Below are 16,050 nucleotides of genomic sequence, written 5' to 3' on the forward strand. Positions count from 1 at the left end.
TGATGAGGCAACTTTTTTCCTAAATGGCAATGTTAACAGGCACAATTGCCGTTTACTGGGCTAGTGAAAACTCCACATTGGATTACTGAGGTCCCATTCACAGCAACCACAAAAAACTGAACGTATGGTGTGGAATTTTAGGTAACAAAATTGTTGGACCCTTTTTCATCAATGGAAATTTAAATGCCGAACTTTACTACAATATGCTCCAAAATGAAATAATCCCAGCTATTCAAATTGCATCAGGAGAATACTTTGATAATGTATGGTTTCAGCAGGATGGTGCTCCCACCCCATTATGGGAGACAGGTAAGAGAGTATTTGGATTTTAAGGTTTCCTCATAAATGGATTGGCCGAAGAGGAGAAATCGAATGGCCTCCAAGATCTTCCGGATTTGTCACCAATCGATTATTTCCTATGGGGTCATTTAAAATACAATATTTATAGAAGAAAGCCTCATAATTTGGAAGACCTAAGAAACAGGATTATAGAGGAGATTGCTTTTGATAACTGAAGAAATGTTAGGCAACTCTGTCGAATCATTTTACACAAGATTGGCTCATTGTCAAACCGTAGAAGGAACACAGTTCGAACAATTGCTTTGACACCAAATGCAGGTAAAACGTTTGTTTGTAAGACTTTTCTAACAGCATACATTATTTTTTATTTGTAATAAGAAATCAATAACATAAGTATTTCCATAATTGTACTGTAATAAAAACTGGCAAATTTTGTGCTAATAGAACCAGCTTAAAATGAAATTTTTGTTTTATTTAATTGAACATTTAAAAAAATGCTAAAAAAATTAGTGTAACACATTTTGTGGCAAGAACCATGTTAAAATTACATTGTTGAACATCAGTAAATTTTTCAATACTAAAAATGCTCTATTTTCTGATAGAATAATTCCCTTGAGATGCGGTTTGTGTGGCATTCAATTCAGTAAGCTATTTACCTTTAAAATTATATATCACAAGGTATAGGCTTCCATTAAGAATATTTCACGATACCCTCGGCAGGACGTCCCCCGTTGGTGTGACATAACAAAACATTGTTCCCAAAAAGTAGATGCCCAATCTCTATCACGATTGTAAGAGGTTTTCAAATTTATATTTAAATTATTAAAGGATATATTTGGGTGTTTCCAGACATAATATACACCCTGATATGTATAATATCAGTAGTAGATGCTAGAATACGTGGAAGTCTCCAAATAAATAACGATGTGATGTATTTTCTTGACCTTTAAAAGAAACTTGGTTACAAGAACAAGACAACTCAGCGTAAACATATGATATAAAAGAGTTACAAAATAACAGAATTAAACGAATTGTAAATCTAAAGTGATCTATCATTGTTATATTTACCACTCCCTGAAATCAGAATACAGCTCGAGTGGTATATCCAGAACATTGTTATTATCAGCCAAGTTTGTTAGATCAGATTACCAAACGAGTACAAACATGTCGAAAGTGTCAGACTTGTCTACATGCTTACTTGCAACATTTGTTCAGCTGATGGAACAAACGTACAGATCTTGCGATCTTGCATTTTATCCTAGAACTAGTAGGCACTGTTTCATTTTCTGTACGACCTATATATTACTTGTTAATTTAAAAAATGTTGTTTTAGTTTATATTTTAATCAAAATTAGTTTTCAAACCAAATAGTACTAAATTTATTATCTTCAAACATTTTTCATAATATTATTTTAATTGAAATGGTGCACATCTACATGTTAACGGTTTTCGCATGTATTGCCATGACTTTAGCGAGTGAAACAAACGCAAAATGTGACAACAAAATAATTCAGTGCATCAAGGACGTCAACGGTGGATCTTTCCCTGTCAGTTTTCTCACTTCTCTGCAAGTGGTTCGTAAATGTAAAGTGTTATAAGTTTATTTACAATACGTACTTAGAATGTAGTGGCGTACCCAAGGGGGAGATTATGGCGGATAGAAGAGTCCTAAAAATTGCATTACATATTCCAGTAACAACAATCTAACTTATTAGAAACAAAGCAGGTAAAAGTTTTAACTTGAATTAAGTCTATCAAATTTATTTACATTTAGACTTATTCAGATTTATTCTCTACACCCCGATGTGCTCTTCAATTAGATTGATACCGCCCCTCCCCCTCAAAGCCAAATCCTGGTTATGCCATTGAGACTAAGTATCATTAAATCATTAAATAATAAATTTATAATTTATAATATTATCCTTATAGCCATTATAATTTTATTTTAATTAATTCCAGTCATTATTAATAATGAAGCAATTTTTTCGTTCTGTTACTTATTGAATATTGCGATAAAAGTATTTTGGGTATGAACTGATTAAGATTTAAATTATTACAATTACAAGAAGCTTAAACAAAGGTCTGTAGATTCTAAAACTACATCTCGTATTTAGTATTTAGTTTTCATAACAAGATGCATTTAAATTTCGTTGAGCAATCTACGAGCAACCGTATATTTTCTATTCACTGTTAAATGTAGTGATAGGAAAATACTTTTTTAAACTAAGCTTTAAATTAACCGTTAGAAGCAGCGACAGGTACTCAATGGCAGGTTTAAATATTAGTTTATAACAGGCCAATTGAGTTAAAATTTTCCTAGTTAAAAGTGCAGACACAATTTTTTCAATTCAATTCAATCCACCTCACTGCTACGTGACGGGATAGATTAGCGAGGCTGCTTCAATAAATAAAACAATACTTATTTTCAAAATATGCGTGAATAAAACATATATATTTTAGTTTAATTTCATCATTATCACTTATACAACAACTGGCAGGATAGTGGTAATGAAAGAATTTTTAAATTGTTGTCACACACATGAGATTTCTTTATTCCACTTGGCAACAAATATAGGATATTCAAATACATATTACAATTCTTATACTTAGTCAAATAGTTTAAGAGATAAATTTGAGTGTCCATTAAAATCACTAGAATTTGTTCCGCTGTTTGTTGGTATTGTAACTAAATTACCAGTGGCCTATTCTATTCACTAATAAACAATGGAACGATTTCAGCCACTATCGTATAAAAGTAACTGGAATGTTTTTTGAGAAGAATTGATAACTTTAAAAAAGTACCAGGCATCAAAATAATAATTATTTAAGTAATTTTTAAATTAAAACGTAACGTTTTATTACTGATTAGATAGTTTGAAACAAATGAATTATTTGTTAAAGATGAACACGTCAATGTAATTCGTTAGATAGAATCGACCATAGCTCAATTCGCTAAAAAAAGTTTCAATCAAGCATTAATACTTTTTTTTAATACTGCCCAATAAATGAAAATAATTAACTAAACCATTTAAATGAATTTTCAAAGTACACGAATAAGATGATCTTACTTAATAAGTGCATTTTTGTATTCGAATGCTCTATCGTTGCTAGGCAGTGACAGTACAATTTTGAAATTTACCAGGTAAGAATATCTTTTACAGATCAATGTGAATTCCGCATTGCACTGTAATTTACCTAATACCAACAACATTCTTCGAGACCATACATATTTAAAAACGATCTGACTACTTGGTTACTTAACTGAAACAACATTTTTGCGAATGCGAAGGAAATAAATATGTGGAGACCATAAATATGCTCGGGGACTGTTTATAATGATATTTGCGCATCATATATTGCTGTTAGGAGAGTAGTCACAAATCTACACGGTCAGAGATGATCAATTAGAAAGACCTTAAGTTCAAGTGTGTGGTTGTACTGCTATGAGAGACTTTCGGCTTACTAGAAAGCCAATAAGCAGTGTAACAATCTGGCTGTTTGAAAATCCTCAAGAACTCCTACAAAGAAAAAGTAATGTCCGTAAAGTAGACCTGTCCTGGGGGTGTTCCAAAGATTGGTCGTTTGCCAAATGTTTACGAATCCTTTAAAATATATTTCTTAATACGAATTTAGGAACTTTTTTATAAAACCAAACCATCGTGAATGATAAATCTCATTTAGTAAAGATCTCAGAATTATAGTATTTGTATTGATTTGTAAATCACAATGCATTCCTTTGGACTTATTTTGGCACCATGTATGAGTGACAATTGATTTAAGATATTTCAATACACTAATGGTTGTTATTTGGAGTGTGCTGCTACTCAGATGTATAAATGAAATGATTTTATATAAAACAATTTTGTTCTGAAAACTTTTTAGTTTGTGATTTGTTTATTTTCATTCTTCTGTTCTGACCTTACGGGCCACTGACCTGTGCGAGGATCTTATCATCGAAGGAAGATAGTCGTACACCACAAGGTCGACAGGACTAATAAACTGTGCTACGGTCACAGGCAAGCGATATCTTCAGTCCGACATCTCAGGTCTTGTGGCAACTATCTCCCAAATTAGCCTAAAAGTGCCCTTTTCTTGACACAGCTGTCACCAAAAATCTATTGGTGCTTTACCTTGCTGGTTGAAAATTCTTCATAGACTTCATGAATAGTTTCGTGGCTCCAACCATGGAGTCTATGTACACAGAGACAAACAATAAGGGAAAATATACTTTTCAAAACAAACTTATGGTGTCGCTCCATTAATTTCAGCCTGTAAATAATAAAAAAAACATACAAATACTAATCAAAAAACATTGCTTTAGGCAAAATTTTTTTAATTCGAGTCTATTTAAAAAGGTTTATTGTTCACTCCAGTAAGAAATGGTGACACATTTGGTAATCACGTTACGTCAAAGGTAGTGTAAAAGTTAATTTCACTACCGTTAAAATCTCATATTTATTCGGTAGCATATGAATGATTTATTTATTACTTTGGTTCTGTCTTGAAAATTAAACTATTTAGATGCAAAGTAGGAGGTTACTTTAAAAATAAAAGATCTGTAATTCGTTGTGACATAATAACACTGTGTATGTTTCCTAAAACTAAAATTCTTGATATAACTTTATGATAATGCTACGTGAATAATGATTTGCAGTTGTGGAACAGCCAATACTCGATCGTTTGGTACTCCAGAGGACTTGTGCAGGAGCAAAACTTAACATGCATCACCACGAAATTCAGCCTCCTGGGCAGCAAGGACACCTACCATAATGGCTGCACGTAAGTGAATGGTTGTGTCTGATAGTAATTGTCTACCATGGCCACATAAGGCGAGCGAATCTGCAAATAGTAATTAATTCTCTCACAAAGGAGTACGGGTCAGTCTGGCGTTTAAAGGCAATGGTCGAGTCTGGATCATATCCAATATGTAAGATGTCGAAATCGTTATCTTAGACTCTGTGTTTTGTCCACACATTTGTGCTGAAAATAGTGATGGCGTCTCTTATTAATTGGTTACAGAAGCACTGAACTGATCGATTTCAAAACCAGCTTCAATATATGGGATCACACCTTCACGATCAGCGAATGTGAGTAGTTTTTGTTGTGCCTTTTTATCTTCATGGCGTGATTTCTCGGTTATACGTTTCTGATTGTATTCCACTCCTGTCAGATGACAGATGTGTAAAAGTTGACGAGAGAGCTATTACCGTATAAGTATGGCGCTCTGTTTAGGGACTGCCAGGTACATTGTTAATTGGAACATTCTATTTTCTTGGAAGCATCCGACAATTTTTTTAAGTATAGAAAGTACACAGGTTGTTACGTTTTCACAAATGCTGCAAAGTAGTCCGTTCCATTTGAAAAAAAGCAAAGAGGCCAAGATATATGGCAACGTACAAATAGGTTGAATTAAATTATATAATACTGTTTGCTTTTTTTGAACCGCCGCTGGTTAGCTGTAAATAAATTAAGTTTAAGTGCATATAGTATGCCAAAGTATAGTCTAGGAGTAGAGAGCCACATAACATTTCATAAGGACACAACCTGGGTTTTCCTTAAAAATTGATGTAAGTAATTATTATTATTGGAAAAGAAAGCCATAATCAGCAGAGGCTTGATGGGTACAATGGGAGGGCAACGAACAAGTTAACAATATCAAACTATAATATTTTCTCAGATCATATTTTTCTTAGCTTGACACTTAAAACTGACTGTGATAAAAACATAATAGTTACCCTCAGACAACTAGATAAGAAGATAAAGTCCCCACCTTTAGCCAAGCATCGTTGTTTATGTTTAGCTGATGTTGATTTAACAGCTACTTACGCAAGCAAGTAAATAGATATTATGTTTATTTGATTAATTATTATTAACTCAAGAGAAAACTCCACTATTATGACACTAATGATCTAATTTTACTGTAAAAGGATTTTTGTTCCACCATAGTAAACATTAAAAGAAGAATTTAATCGAATTAAAAGTTGAACTTTATTTGAATCCTCCCTTCGTATATAGACTATATAGAATAAAATCTCCGACCGAAATCTATTAATTATATGTGTTTTTTTATTGCAGACCAAGGGATGACGTTGAAAGCGTACGCGATCTACCATAAGAAATACTGCCTGGGACTCTATGTCTGCAGTCCTGACGGTACCTCGATAATCTTCTTTGACCCTTATAACCTTTTTTATTCACACTTAACTCAAAATGGAAAAAGAATAATTACGAATGCAAAGTAGTAATTTTAATTAATAACGCACATTGCAATTGCGTTACAAGACAAACGAATGTAAGAATTAATTAAGTACGCCTGTGTCCGTTTTAGTTAATTGCAAAAGAATCCATTCAAAAATATTTTCAACTAAGTATATAAGTGCTGAGATAATTTTTCAAGTAAGTAAATCATAAATTAATTCACATTTCACTCCATTGAATCAGAATATCTTAAAATATACGGACATTTAAAAAAGGGACATTGTAAGATACATTTAAAACTATACAACTATGAAAGTTTAAATGAATTCCTAAATTGATCATTATTTATTGGTGTAATAAAAATGTTACTAACATACTTATAATAGTTATAGTTAATTTTTATATTTTTAAGTATACCTAAGGACTTTACATGAAATTAAATGACTATTGTTACAAACTACAAAATTAATTATCCAAAAACAACAATTTTAATTCAATGTGTGGTAGATATGGTTAAAAATAACGGTAATATCGCCTTGAAACATGTATCAAAGAAAACTTCACTGGATAGAGTTTTAAAGAAAGAGATCAGTAACAGGAATTGGATTAAAGAATGAGAGGCGTTGAGTAGGGCTCTAAAAGTAATGCAAAGATATCTTAGTGCACAATTTAAAAATATTAGAATACAGTATACATTACTCTTATGATTACCTACAATAATTTAAAGGCGTAACTAGAGTTTTTGGCAAGATATAAATAGTTTATCTCGATGACTAGGGATGATTCTAGTTTTGCTGTTAGCGGTATTGCGCCTCATCTCTCTATATTTGCTTTATATAGTGGCTAGCTTCTGTGTTATTCACACTTTCACAAGTAAAATATGTTAAGCAAATAATGTTTTATGTTAGTGTAAATGCATGCTTGTCATGATATATAATTTGTTCGATTGATAAGCTGACTTATATATTACAGGAGTGACGGGCTCTCACATTACCATCTACTGCCCAACATCGCAGCTGGCTAGAGCCAACTCTGAGATTGAGGAGGCCAAGGCAAAGTTCACTGCTTGCCATATCAATGACGGAACCCCCCTCTGTGACCAGAAGTGTAACTGACGTGTAAACTCGAAAAGAAATCCAATAAAATAATCTGTGTACAAAATTAAATGATTTAAAACACAAGTTAATAAGCACTTTAAAATTATATCTTTATTAAAATGGCATTTAAAATCCAATTCCTTGAGAAAACATTCATATTATTCATAATTTGGTCAGTTTAAATATTTATTAAGGACTTGGGATATTCAACATTAAATCGTGTTATCATTTTTATGTCTATGAAACTCTTGATAAAAAGGATCAAAAGGTCCTACAGACTTAAAACTTGGGCCATATAGGTTATTCATAGTTCACGGAAGAACTCAATTGACTTTATAAACAAAATGTTTGAAACATTACTAAAGTTACAGTCGGTTTTGTTAGAAGTTACGTTAGTAACGAAAAACAGTGACTAATCAGTTTAATAACGTTTTGTGTTTCTTCAATAGGCACAACGTGAACATTGCCTTAATTAAGAGCATGGAAATAGGAATTTAGTTGCGTTCTATTGAATCTATCCATGTTCTGTTATATAGGTGTATTTCAGTTAGGAACAATAAGTCATTTCCATTTCCATAGCAATGCATATTTTTTACTTCAAACTGAACACTAAAATTCTCACCAAATATACTATAAAAGTAAAAAAAATTGTTTACATATATTTGCTTCACGTAATACAACCACGAATTAATATTCATAGTGACGCCAACTAGAGGTTTTTATGTAAGTGTTTCCATATAACTCATAAACTGTACGATATTATGTATATTTATAAACTTAGAGAAAATGAATTTAAATATTATTCACCTTCCTCAAAACACGCTAATAATTCGATGTAAACAAAAACAGTAAAAAAATGTTTAAAAAAGGGAAGTAAATAAAGTATTCTATTTGAAAAGTAGTAATATTCATACGAGAGACATAAAACAATATGGAATTGCAAGCCGAACATCACAGACTGCAGATATTCAGTGTTTAAGTTAAAAAAATTACGTTGAGAACGATATTTTTAACGATCTTTTCTAAAAAACGAAGGAAACAAGCTTTGCTAACGTTACATGCAAAATTTCAAGCCTGTAGCTAATTTTATTCTTGAGATATCTTGTGGAAGACTGATAGACAAGTAATCAGAAAGAAAAATATATTTTCACATCCTCCCTGCAGACAGAAGAGAAAATGTGCCTCAATGACACTCAGTCAAATCGCATGGAGTGTCATGCACCGTCATAGAACAGCGGAAAAGCTGGACAGTTTATACATGAAAGCAACATTTTAATTCAATCTCATTGAGTTATGAGACAAAAATGAATTCTTTCAGCCTCTAGAGTGATAGGCTTGAGTTACACTGAGCCAAAAACAAAACATTTAAAATGTATTACAGAAAATATTTAAATAATATGAAGTCGAATAATACGATTCAGTACCAAGACAAATTTATGTAACAGTGAACTACTGCTTAAAATTCATCAATCAGTTAAGCAACCAGCTATGTTTAAAAGTAAGTTACTGCTACTTTTAAATGAATAATTTGATTAGACCAAATAAATTGAAATTGTATTTTTTTGCACGCAACCAAACATTTAAACTATTAAAATTTTTTATAAATATAAGGTGGTAAAACATGAAAATAAAGCAATTGAAATAGCTAATGTCAGTTAAACTTGATATTAATCAGAAAGCGCATAATGTATTGATCAAGATTCTTATGTAATTTAATTTTTTCATGTATTGTATTAAAAACTGAATTTTGAAAAAAGTAGACGAAATTCCAGAGAAATTAGTGAACGGAGTAAATATTTTGCCACAAATCCATATTTCATCCACGAGGTCTGTTACTAGAGACAAGGTATTCCACTATATTTTTGAAGGTATTGCATTGTCTAGTATTTGTTAATTTATTTAGAATACTTATACGTCTGCTAAAATTTGTTTTTTTTTAATTTACGGGTTTACAATTTTTTATTAGGAAACATCAAACAAGGTTGTTAGTTGAGTAAAGGAACAGAAGTATGAAAAAGCATGAAGCATGCGAATGTGCATGTGCGTTCAATATATGTTCAACAAACCCTCAGATATTACTTATAACAGCTATTTCATAGTTGTTTGTATGAGTAACTATAAAACATTTCCATTCTCCGCTAAAGCTGTAACACAGTGCTGAAGTAAACATTTTACAATTCTAATTTTAGAGCACTAGTCGTTTCGTTGCAGAATGCGGCGAAGGATGAGTCTCCTTCAGTGCTACTTATAATCTTCACGATTTGTAGCATTTATATTTTCTCTTCTATTGAAAAAAATGTTCAATAAATTCCCACATTACAAGACAATTGAACAAATTAGATGATTTAATACGTTAATTTTGTAATTATTTAATTGTGTATTTATTTAATTTAATCAGTTCTCCTTCACATTGAAAATGTGTAAATGAAATGTAAAGATTATGTATGAATTCCTTCCGGGGTGTGATAAAAAATACCTGTTTGTCATAAAGTTCAATACATTTTAAAATCAGCGTTAGTGATTTGAACAATCAATAAAAGCGCTCCTCCAGCCACATTCTTGTAGTGAGCACGGTACTAACTATTACTAAGAAACCGTTCATTTCTTGAGATATAAATGTGGACCCCTTAATTCTCCTACAAATTTACATTCTAAGCAAACGTCCTAAGGGAACGTTAATTCTGATACGAATTTACGTCCTAAGGGAACTTCTGCTACAAATTTACGTTCTAGCTACAAGTTTGTTCCTGTAACTGTATAGCGGGATGACGGCCATACACGAGTCCCGGCGCAACCCGTTGCCCCTGCCTCCCATCCAGCACGAGGAGCTCTACAACACCCCTCTCGTATGGAAGGGATACTATCCTGGTTGGGAAGACACGGTTTGTGCCAACTGCCGCCTCAATATGAACCATACGCTTGGTACGTTAATATCTTACTAGTAGAGGTAATATCAATATTACTAGTAGAGTAAAGTTCTTTCTTTTAACATAATAAGAAGGTTGGTTTCCAGACGAATTGCGATATTTACACACAGGCTTTGGAACCCACATTTGAATAACGCTGGAACAAGGTTTACTCATATGTTTACGTGTACTGTGGATGTTTCTCAACCTCTTTAGATTAATTTATCTAATGCTCTAAGGGAGCATTTATTTATTGGGCGTTTTATGTTTTGTTACATAAAATGTCTAATCTCAGTACATACACTAATTTAATTATGAAAGACACTTTGAATGGAATTGATCTTTTTATATTTGAAGAACTATCTAAAATTATTGAGATAAAACTTAATCTAATTACGAAAGGCTATCCTTTATTCAATACATCCGAAACATCTTTCATTGTTTCTCGTTGTCCTTTCTATGAATGCTATCATATTGTCAACCTTGCCCTTGCTGCGATGTGACCATAGCTCTGAAGTTTGTAAAATATGAGAACATGATTTGTGACTGACAGCCAGTATCCGATGGAACCGCCACTTGAAGGGGCCACTAAGACCCACTCACTCGGTAGACTTGGCTCTCAGCGCCATCTACCAGCACGGACCCGAGGACTTCCCGGACAAGACGGACGTCATCAGACAGCCGGAGACTGTGGGGTATCCGACCTGGCGTCTGCTGAGGAACAAGCGGCATGATCCGGTGAGTCATATTCCACAGAAGTATATATCCTGTAGCTTATGAAGGAAACGTGATTTTTTCCGGACTTTTTCCATCTTTCTGTGATACTAAACGTAGCGTTACTAATGTTTTGTATCACTGAATGATGGAAAATGTTTGAAAAAATCACGTTTTCTTGAAAATCCTCCCATTTTTAAAAACAAACTTCAAACCCTAGTTTATATTTCCTTAAGGGGGAGAAAAAGGTTAAACCCCTGGTCGATGGGCACCGTACCTACTGTCTTGGCTCCACAGGCCTGGCACACCAGGATTAATGCACTTACAGAAATGAAGCATAGAAGGGGTGTAACACCAGACCAAAATATACTAACAAACTTGATACACTTACAGAATGTTGTTCCTGTACATCTAACCGAAATCCATGGAGGAACACGTGTTCCCTTCCAGTACGGGGAGACGAAGGCGGCTCAGTCAGCCAGACTCCACGCGGACCCCTGTACCAGGAGTGTGGACCCCTCGCACCCCCTGGTGTACGGTGGACTGAAGGACCGGCGTCATCCCTTCCACATCAAGCTGGGCATCAGCTCTCACCACAGCCCTCAGAGCAACAATGGGTTCAGCCGCAATAGCTACGGGGCTTTCTTCACCAGCTAGACTCTCAAAATTTGATTTTGAAACACGTAATATATTAAAAAAATTCAAATAAATCTCTTTATATTTAAAAGCTATTGCTTTCAACGTGATTTGGCAAACAAATTTAAATATTAATATTAATTAGCTTAGCTTTTATAATAAGCCTGGTCTTATAATTTTATATTTCCGGGACTGTTGACAGAGACATTCTAGAAATCTTAATTTCAACAAGACATCAAACCTTGAAGTTAGATGGGATATATATAGTGTAAGCGGTTTATAGTGTTTACACTTATTTTCGTATACAAACATAAGTATGTTCTATTAATTTAAACAAACTCTCCAATAATATAAAGTTTTTATTTATGTGAGGCCTTACAAAAATAAAAACTTTATATTATTGGAGAGTTTGTTAAAATTAATAGATACTTTCCAATAAGACAAGAGCTTCAAGAATGTATACGTATGTTCTTTTCATGCGACTTTGCGTTTCTTGTACAAACATATGATCTCACTTTTAATCTTGGTATCTAACCCTGCATTTATTTTTTGTATAGTTCTTGTGTGTTATCTTGGTTTAGGATCCTCCGTTTAATCTTGGTATCAAACCCTGCGTTAATTTTTAGCACACGATCTTGAGTGTTATCTTGGTTTACGATCGTCCATTTATACTTGGTATCCAGCCTTGCGTTATTTTTGGTATACGATCTTTAGTGTGTTATCTTGGTTTACGATCGTCCATTTATACTTGGTATCCAGCCTTGCGTTATTTTTGGTATACGATCTTTAGTGTTTTATCTTGGTTTACGATCGTCCTTTTATACTTGGTATCCAGCCTTGCGTTATTTTTGGTATACGATCCTGTCTGTTATCTTAGTTTACGATCGTCCGTTTTTTCTTCTTATCCATCTTCATAAACCCCGCATTTATTATTGGTAAACAATTTAGTGTGTTATCTTGTTTTACGATTGTCCGTTTTTTCTTGGTATCCAGCCTGGGTTTATTCTTGGTGTACGATCTTATATTACTCTTAGTATATGACTTTGTGTTTTTTGTTTGTTTTCCAACTTTTTTTTTTTTTTTTTTTTAGTAATATTTCTTGCATCGTCCTGTTTCAGTGTAGTTAAACAGAGTGATAGATAAAGAAGGTTGACCATTTAATATTTTTTACTTATTTTATTTGACCACTCGAGCATCCTTATTTACCTGCCACTTTATACTGTGAAGTAAGGAATACCTTACTCTTTATAAATGATATAAAAATGTTCTGTACGAAGTGAACTAACAAGGATTTTTATATCTAATATTAATAATATCTCCAATCAATATTATTGATAATATGATAAATTTTACCGCATTTTAAAAGTACTAAGCGTAACTTGAATAAGTCATTTCAGATGAAGAAAATCATAGCTATAACTCCACTATAATATTAATGTAATAAACGCAATAAAAGGGTTATTCTGCCCTCTGTTCAGTGGCCGCGCGAGTTGTCCGGGCGTAATCTCCATGATTTACTAAATGTATCTATTGATGCGTATGAAATAAGCTGCAAACGTTTCAAATTAGCATAGATACACGATCTAAACTTAATAAATGTGTAAGGCACAATAGAAAACCACAACCATTGCTAATTTTATAAACAAATATTCTAAGGAATTACTCAAATTTCTTTATATACAATTAGCTTAAACATGATCAAAACTTGTTTGTGAAATTACGTTAACGTAATTTCCCTAGACTTGAACAACTGAAGGCGAGGTAAACGTATAAATAGTTCTACAGGGGAAATTTACAGATCAAGTAATATATGTAACCTCTGATGTTAACACATCCAGGCCAAAAATATAATGTATTTCTGGGTTTTAGGCGATTGTGTGGATGAACACGCTATTTCGGAGGACATTAACGACTTTTTTGGATCCAAGTTTGGGCAGAGAAAAAAAGAAACCTCATTCTTCATCCACGATTAATGAACAAGCTGCCCGTAAAAGAGGGGAAAGCTGAGATGACTTCTGAAATGTTGATTGAGATGTTTTCTCGGCGGAGGTTTAGCCTATGACCTTCGCGTCAGCTGAGAGGCGATGGCGAGTCAATTACTGACCCATTAGTCAGTCAGTTGGTCCGGGAGCTGATTAGGGATCAGGTACTGACCCCTCGTGTTAGTATTTTAGTCGGTCTACAGGCTGATGAGTTGCCAAAATCCATCTTACTACAATAATATTGAAGAATTGTAGCTTTTGGTTCTGGCATGTGCATCATACTCAAAGGTTTTATGTGTGTTTAATAAATTTTAGGCTATTCATTCTACGTGATATGATAGTAAGAGTATATCATACACACCCAAGAAGTATTATTTACAAACCTATATTTAATGTTTTGTTACTATTTTAACCCTCTTTTTCAAAAATTTTATTTACTTAAAGAATACTATTATTATTAATAAATGAACTATTAATATATATATATATATATATATATATATATATATATATATATATATATATATTTGATTTTTTTAAACTTGTGTTGAAAAACAATCACAATATAAATTGATAACAATATTTTTAGCTTCTGAACAATTATTGAAGAGAAAAAAATAAAAATAAAATAAGCAATACCTCATTAGTATATTTCAAAGCATATGTAGCTCCTGAAGTTGCATGTTGCATACTTTTACATTTTAATAAAGATTTAGAAAATGATTTTTAACTGTCCATAAAGTATCAAAATCACTCTTTGTAAATTAATTTGTGTAATATAAAAATTTTGTTGAATAAAATTTAATCTAAAAACCTGTAAGAGAAATGTAACACTTGCTTATAACTTGAAAAACTGTGTATAATTATTAGTAAATATATTATTTCACTAAACATTATGGAAATATTTTCCCAGTAATTGCCTGAATTTCACTTTATACTTTGGAGTATATGAATGACTCACATATGAGGAAATTAACAGTTATAAAATAACTTATATAGTTCATAATATTTAATATATACATAATGTCGTACTTCTCTTAAATATATATATATATATATATATATATGCCATCTGTATAACCATAGTTTCTTATATTTTTAGGTTCTATCACATTTTGAAGCTGGTTGTAAATTGAAAGAAGTAATTTTGTTTACAATTATCCATAAATGACCATACTATCATTTATCCATTTAATTACTATTACCCATTTTAAAAACGAGTTTAAAATCATTATAAATAATTAATGACGCTGCAGCAGAAGCACCTTGATTAATAAACCAACAAGATAACGGAAAAGGTGGCACACATGCCTTGATCATGTTTTTGCTGACTTAAATAGACGCAACATGATTGCTAAGAAGTATTAAAATTGTAATCTGTAATGCTGTAATCCAAGCCCATTAAAGTTGTAGTCAATTGTTAGTAATCTAGTCCTGTTCACTCTGAATTACTAACAACTTAAAATCGGAATAATACAACAATAAATCGAAATAAAAGATGAGTACAGTTCTCTCCATACTTTTTCAATTATTAAGATTATTTTCCTTGATATACGTATAGGAGTATAGTTATAATTATATGTTGATGTTAAGCGTATAGTTCTAATTATATGTCGAGATTTCATGTTTATTTAATGTACTACAAATATAAAGAATAATTTACTACACCAAACAAAAACATTTGCTGAGAATAACATTAAGGAAGTAACAAAACCGTCTTAATTATTAACAGATTTAGCATTTAACTTTAAATGGTAAACATGTTAATAACAATATATTATTTACTTACAATGCATTGAAAGTTTTATAAAAGAAGAACACATATTTGACTTATGTACATTTAATGATAAAATTAAACATTCTTACTAGCAACAAGCAAACAAAACGAAATAAAAAAAATATGAAACCAAAACCAATTATGTGTATGAAAAGCACTCAAATAATGTTATATTATTATAACAGTTTTTATATATCCAAAATCATGTTTGTAATGTACATAAAAATAAAGAATAATGTATTACATAAAACATAAACATTTGCTAAAATAACATTAAGAAATTAAAAAAAAAAAAACAGTCTTCATTGCAATCCATTGTCTCCATGGTAATTGGTGACTTCTAGAAACTAATTAAGAAGATATATTTCAAGCTTATTTGTTTAATATAAAGCATTAGAAGCAAATACGCAGCCAGAGGTTTTATATGTCTAAAATAAATA

At 32.1% G+C, this 16,050-nt stretch overlaps 2 protein-coding genes across 2 annotated transcripts; both read left to right on the forward strand.

Moving 5' to 3' along the window:
- Window positions 1–1,570: 1,570 nt before the first annotated feature.
- LOC124358651 lies at window positions 1,571–7,684 on the forward strand. The gene is made up of 5 exons (XM_046810952.1): window positions 1,571–1,874; window positions 4,955–5,079; window positions 5,320–5,387; window positions 6,376–6,453; window positions 7,471–7,684. The coding sequence occupies exons 1-5, from the start codon at window positions 1,722–1,724 to the stop codon at window positions 7,611–7,613; spliced, it is 567 nt and encodes a 188-aa protein (XP_046666908.1). The 5' UTR covers window positions 1,571–1,721; the 3' UTR covers window positions 7,614–7,684.
- A 497-nt stretch (window positions 7,685–8,181) lies between these two features.
- On the forward strand, window positions 8,182–11,946 carry LOC124358652. The gene is made up of 4 exons (XM_046810953.1): window positions 8,182–8,318; window positions 10,357–10,517; window positions 11,055–11,239; window positions 11,609–11,946. Exons 2-4 carry the CDS (start codon window positions 10,361–10,363, stop codon window positions 11,870–11,872), a joined length of 606 nt encoding a protein of 201 aa, XP_046666909.1. The 5' UTR covers window positions 8,182–8,318; window positions 10,357–10,360; the 3' UTR covers window positions 11,873–11,946.
- The last annotated feature ends 4,104 nt before the right edge of the window (window positions 11,947–16,050 follow it).

The sequence above is a fragment of the Homalodisca vitripennis genome, chromosome 3 (genome assembly GCF_021130785.1).
Source record: "Homalodisca vitripennis isolate AUS2020 chromosome 3, UT_GWSS_2.1, whole genome shotgun sequence".
NCBI classification, from domain to species: domain Eukaryota; kingdom Metazoa; phylum Arthropoda; class Insecta; order Hemiptera; family Cicadellidae; genus Homalodisca; species Homalodisca vitripennis.

Coding starts and splice junctions, on each gene's coding strand:
- LOC124358652 (XM_046810953.1), top strand. CDS start 10,361: ATGACGGCCATACACGAGTCCCGGCGCAACCCGTTGCCCCTGCCTCCC. Junction 10,518..11,054: donor CAATATGAACCATACGCTTG/GTACGTTAATAT, acceptor TGTGACTGACAG/CCAGTATCCGATGGAACCGC. Junction 11,240..11,608: donor GGAACAAGCGGCATGATCCG/GTGAGTCATATT, acceptor ATACACTTACAG/AATGTTGTTCCTGTACATCT.
- LOC124358651 (XM_046810952.1), top strand. CDS start 1,722: ATGGTGCACATCTACATGTTAACGGTTTTCGCATGTATTGCCATGACT. Junction 5,080..5,319: donor ACCTACCATAATGGCTGCAC/GTAAGTGAATGG, acceptor AATTGGTTACAG/AAGCACTGAACTGATCGATT. Junction 6,454..7,470: donor CTATGTCTGCAGTCCTGACG/GTACCTCGATAA, acceptor TATATATTACAG/GAGTGACGGGCTCTCACATT.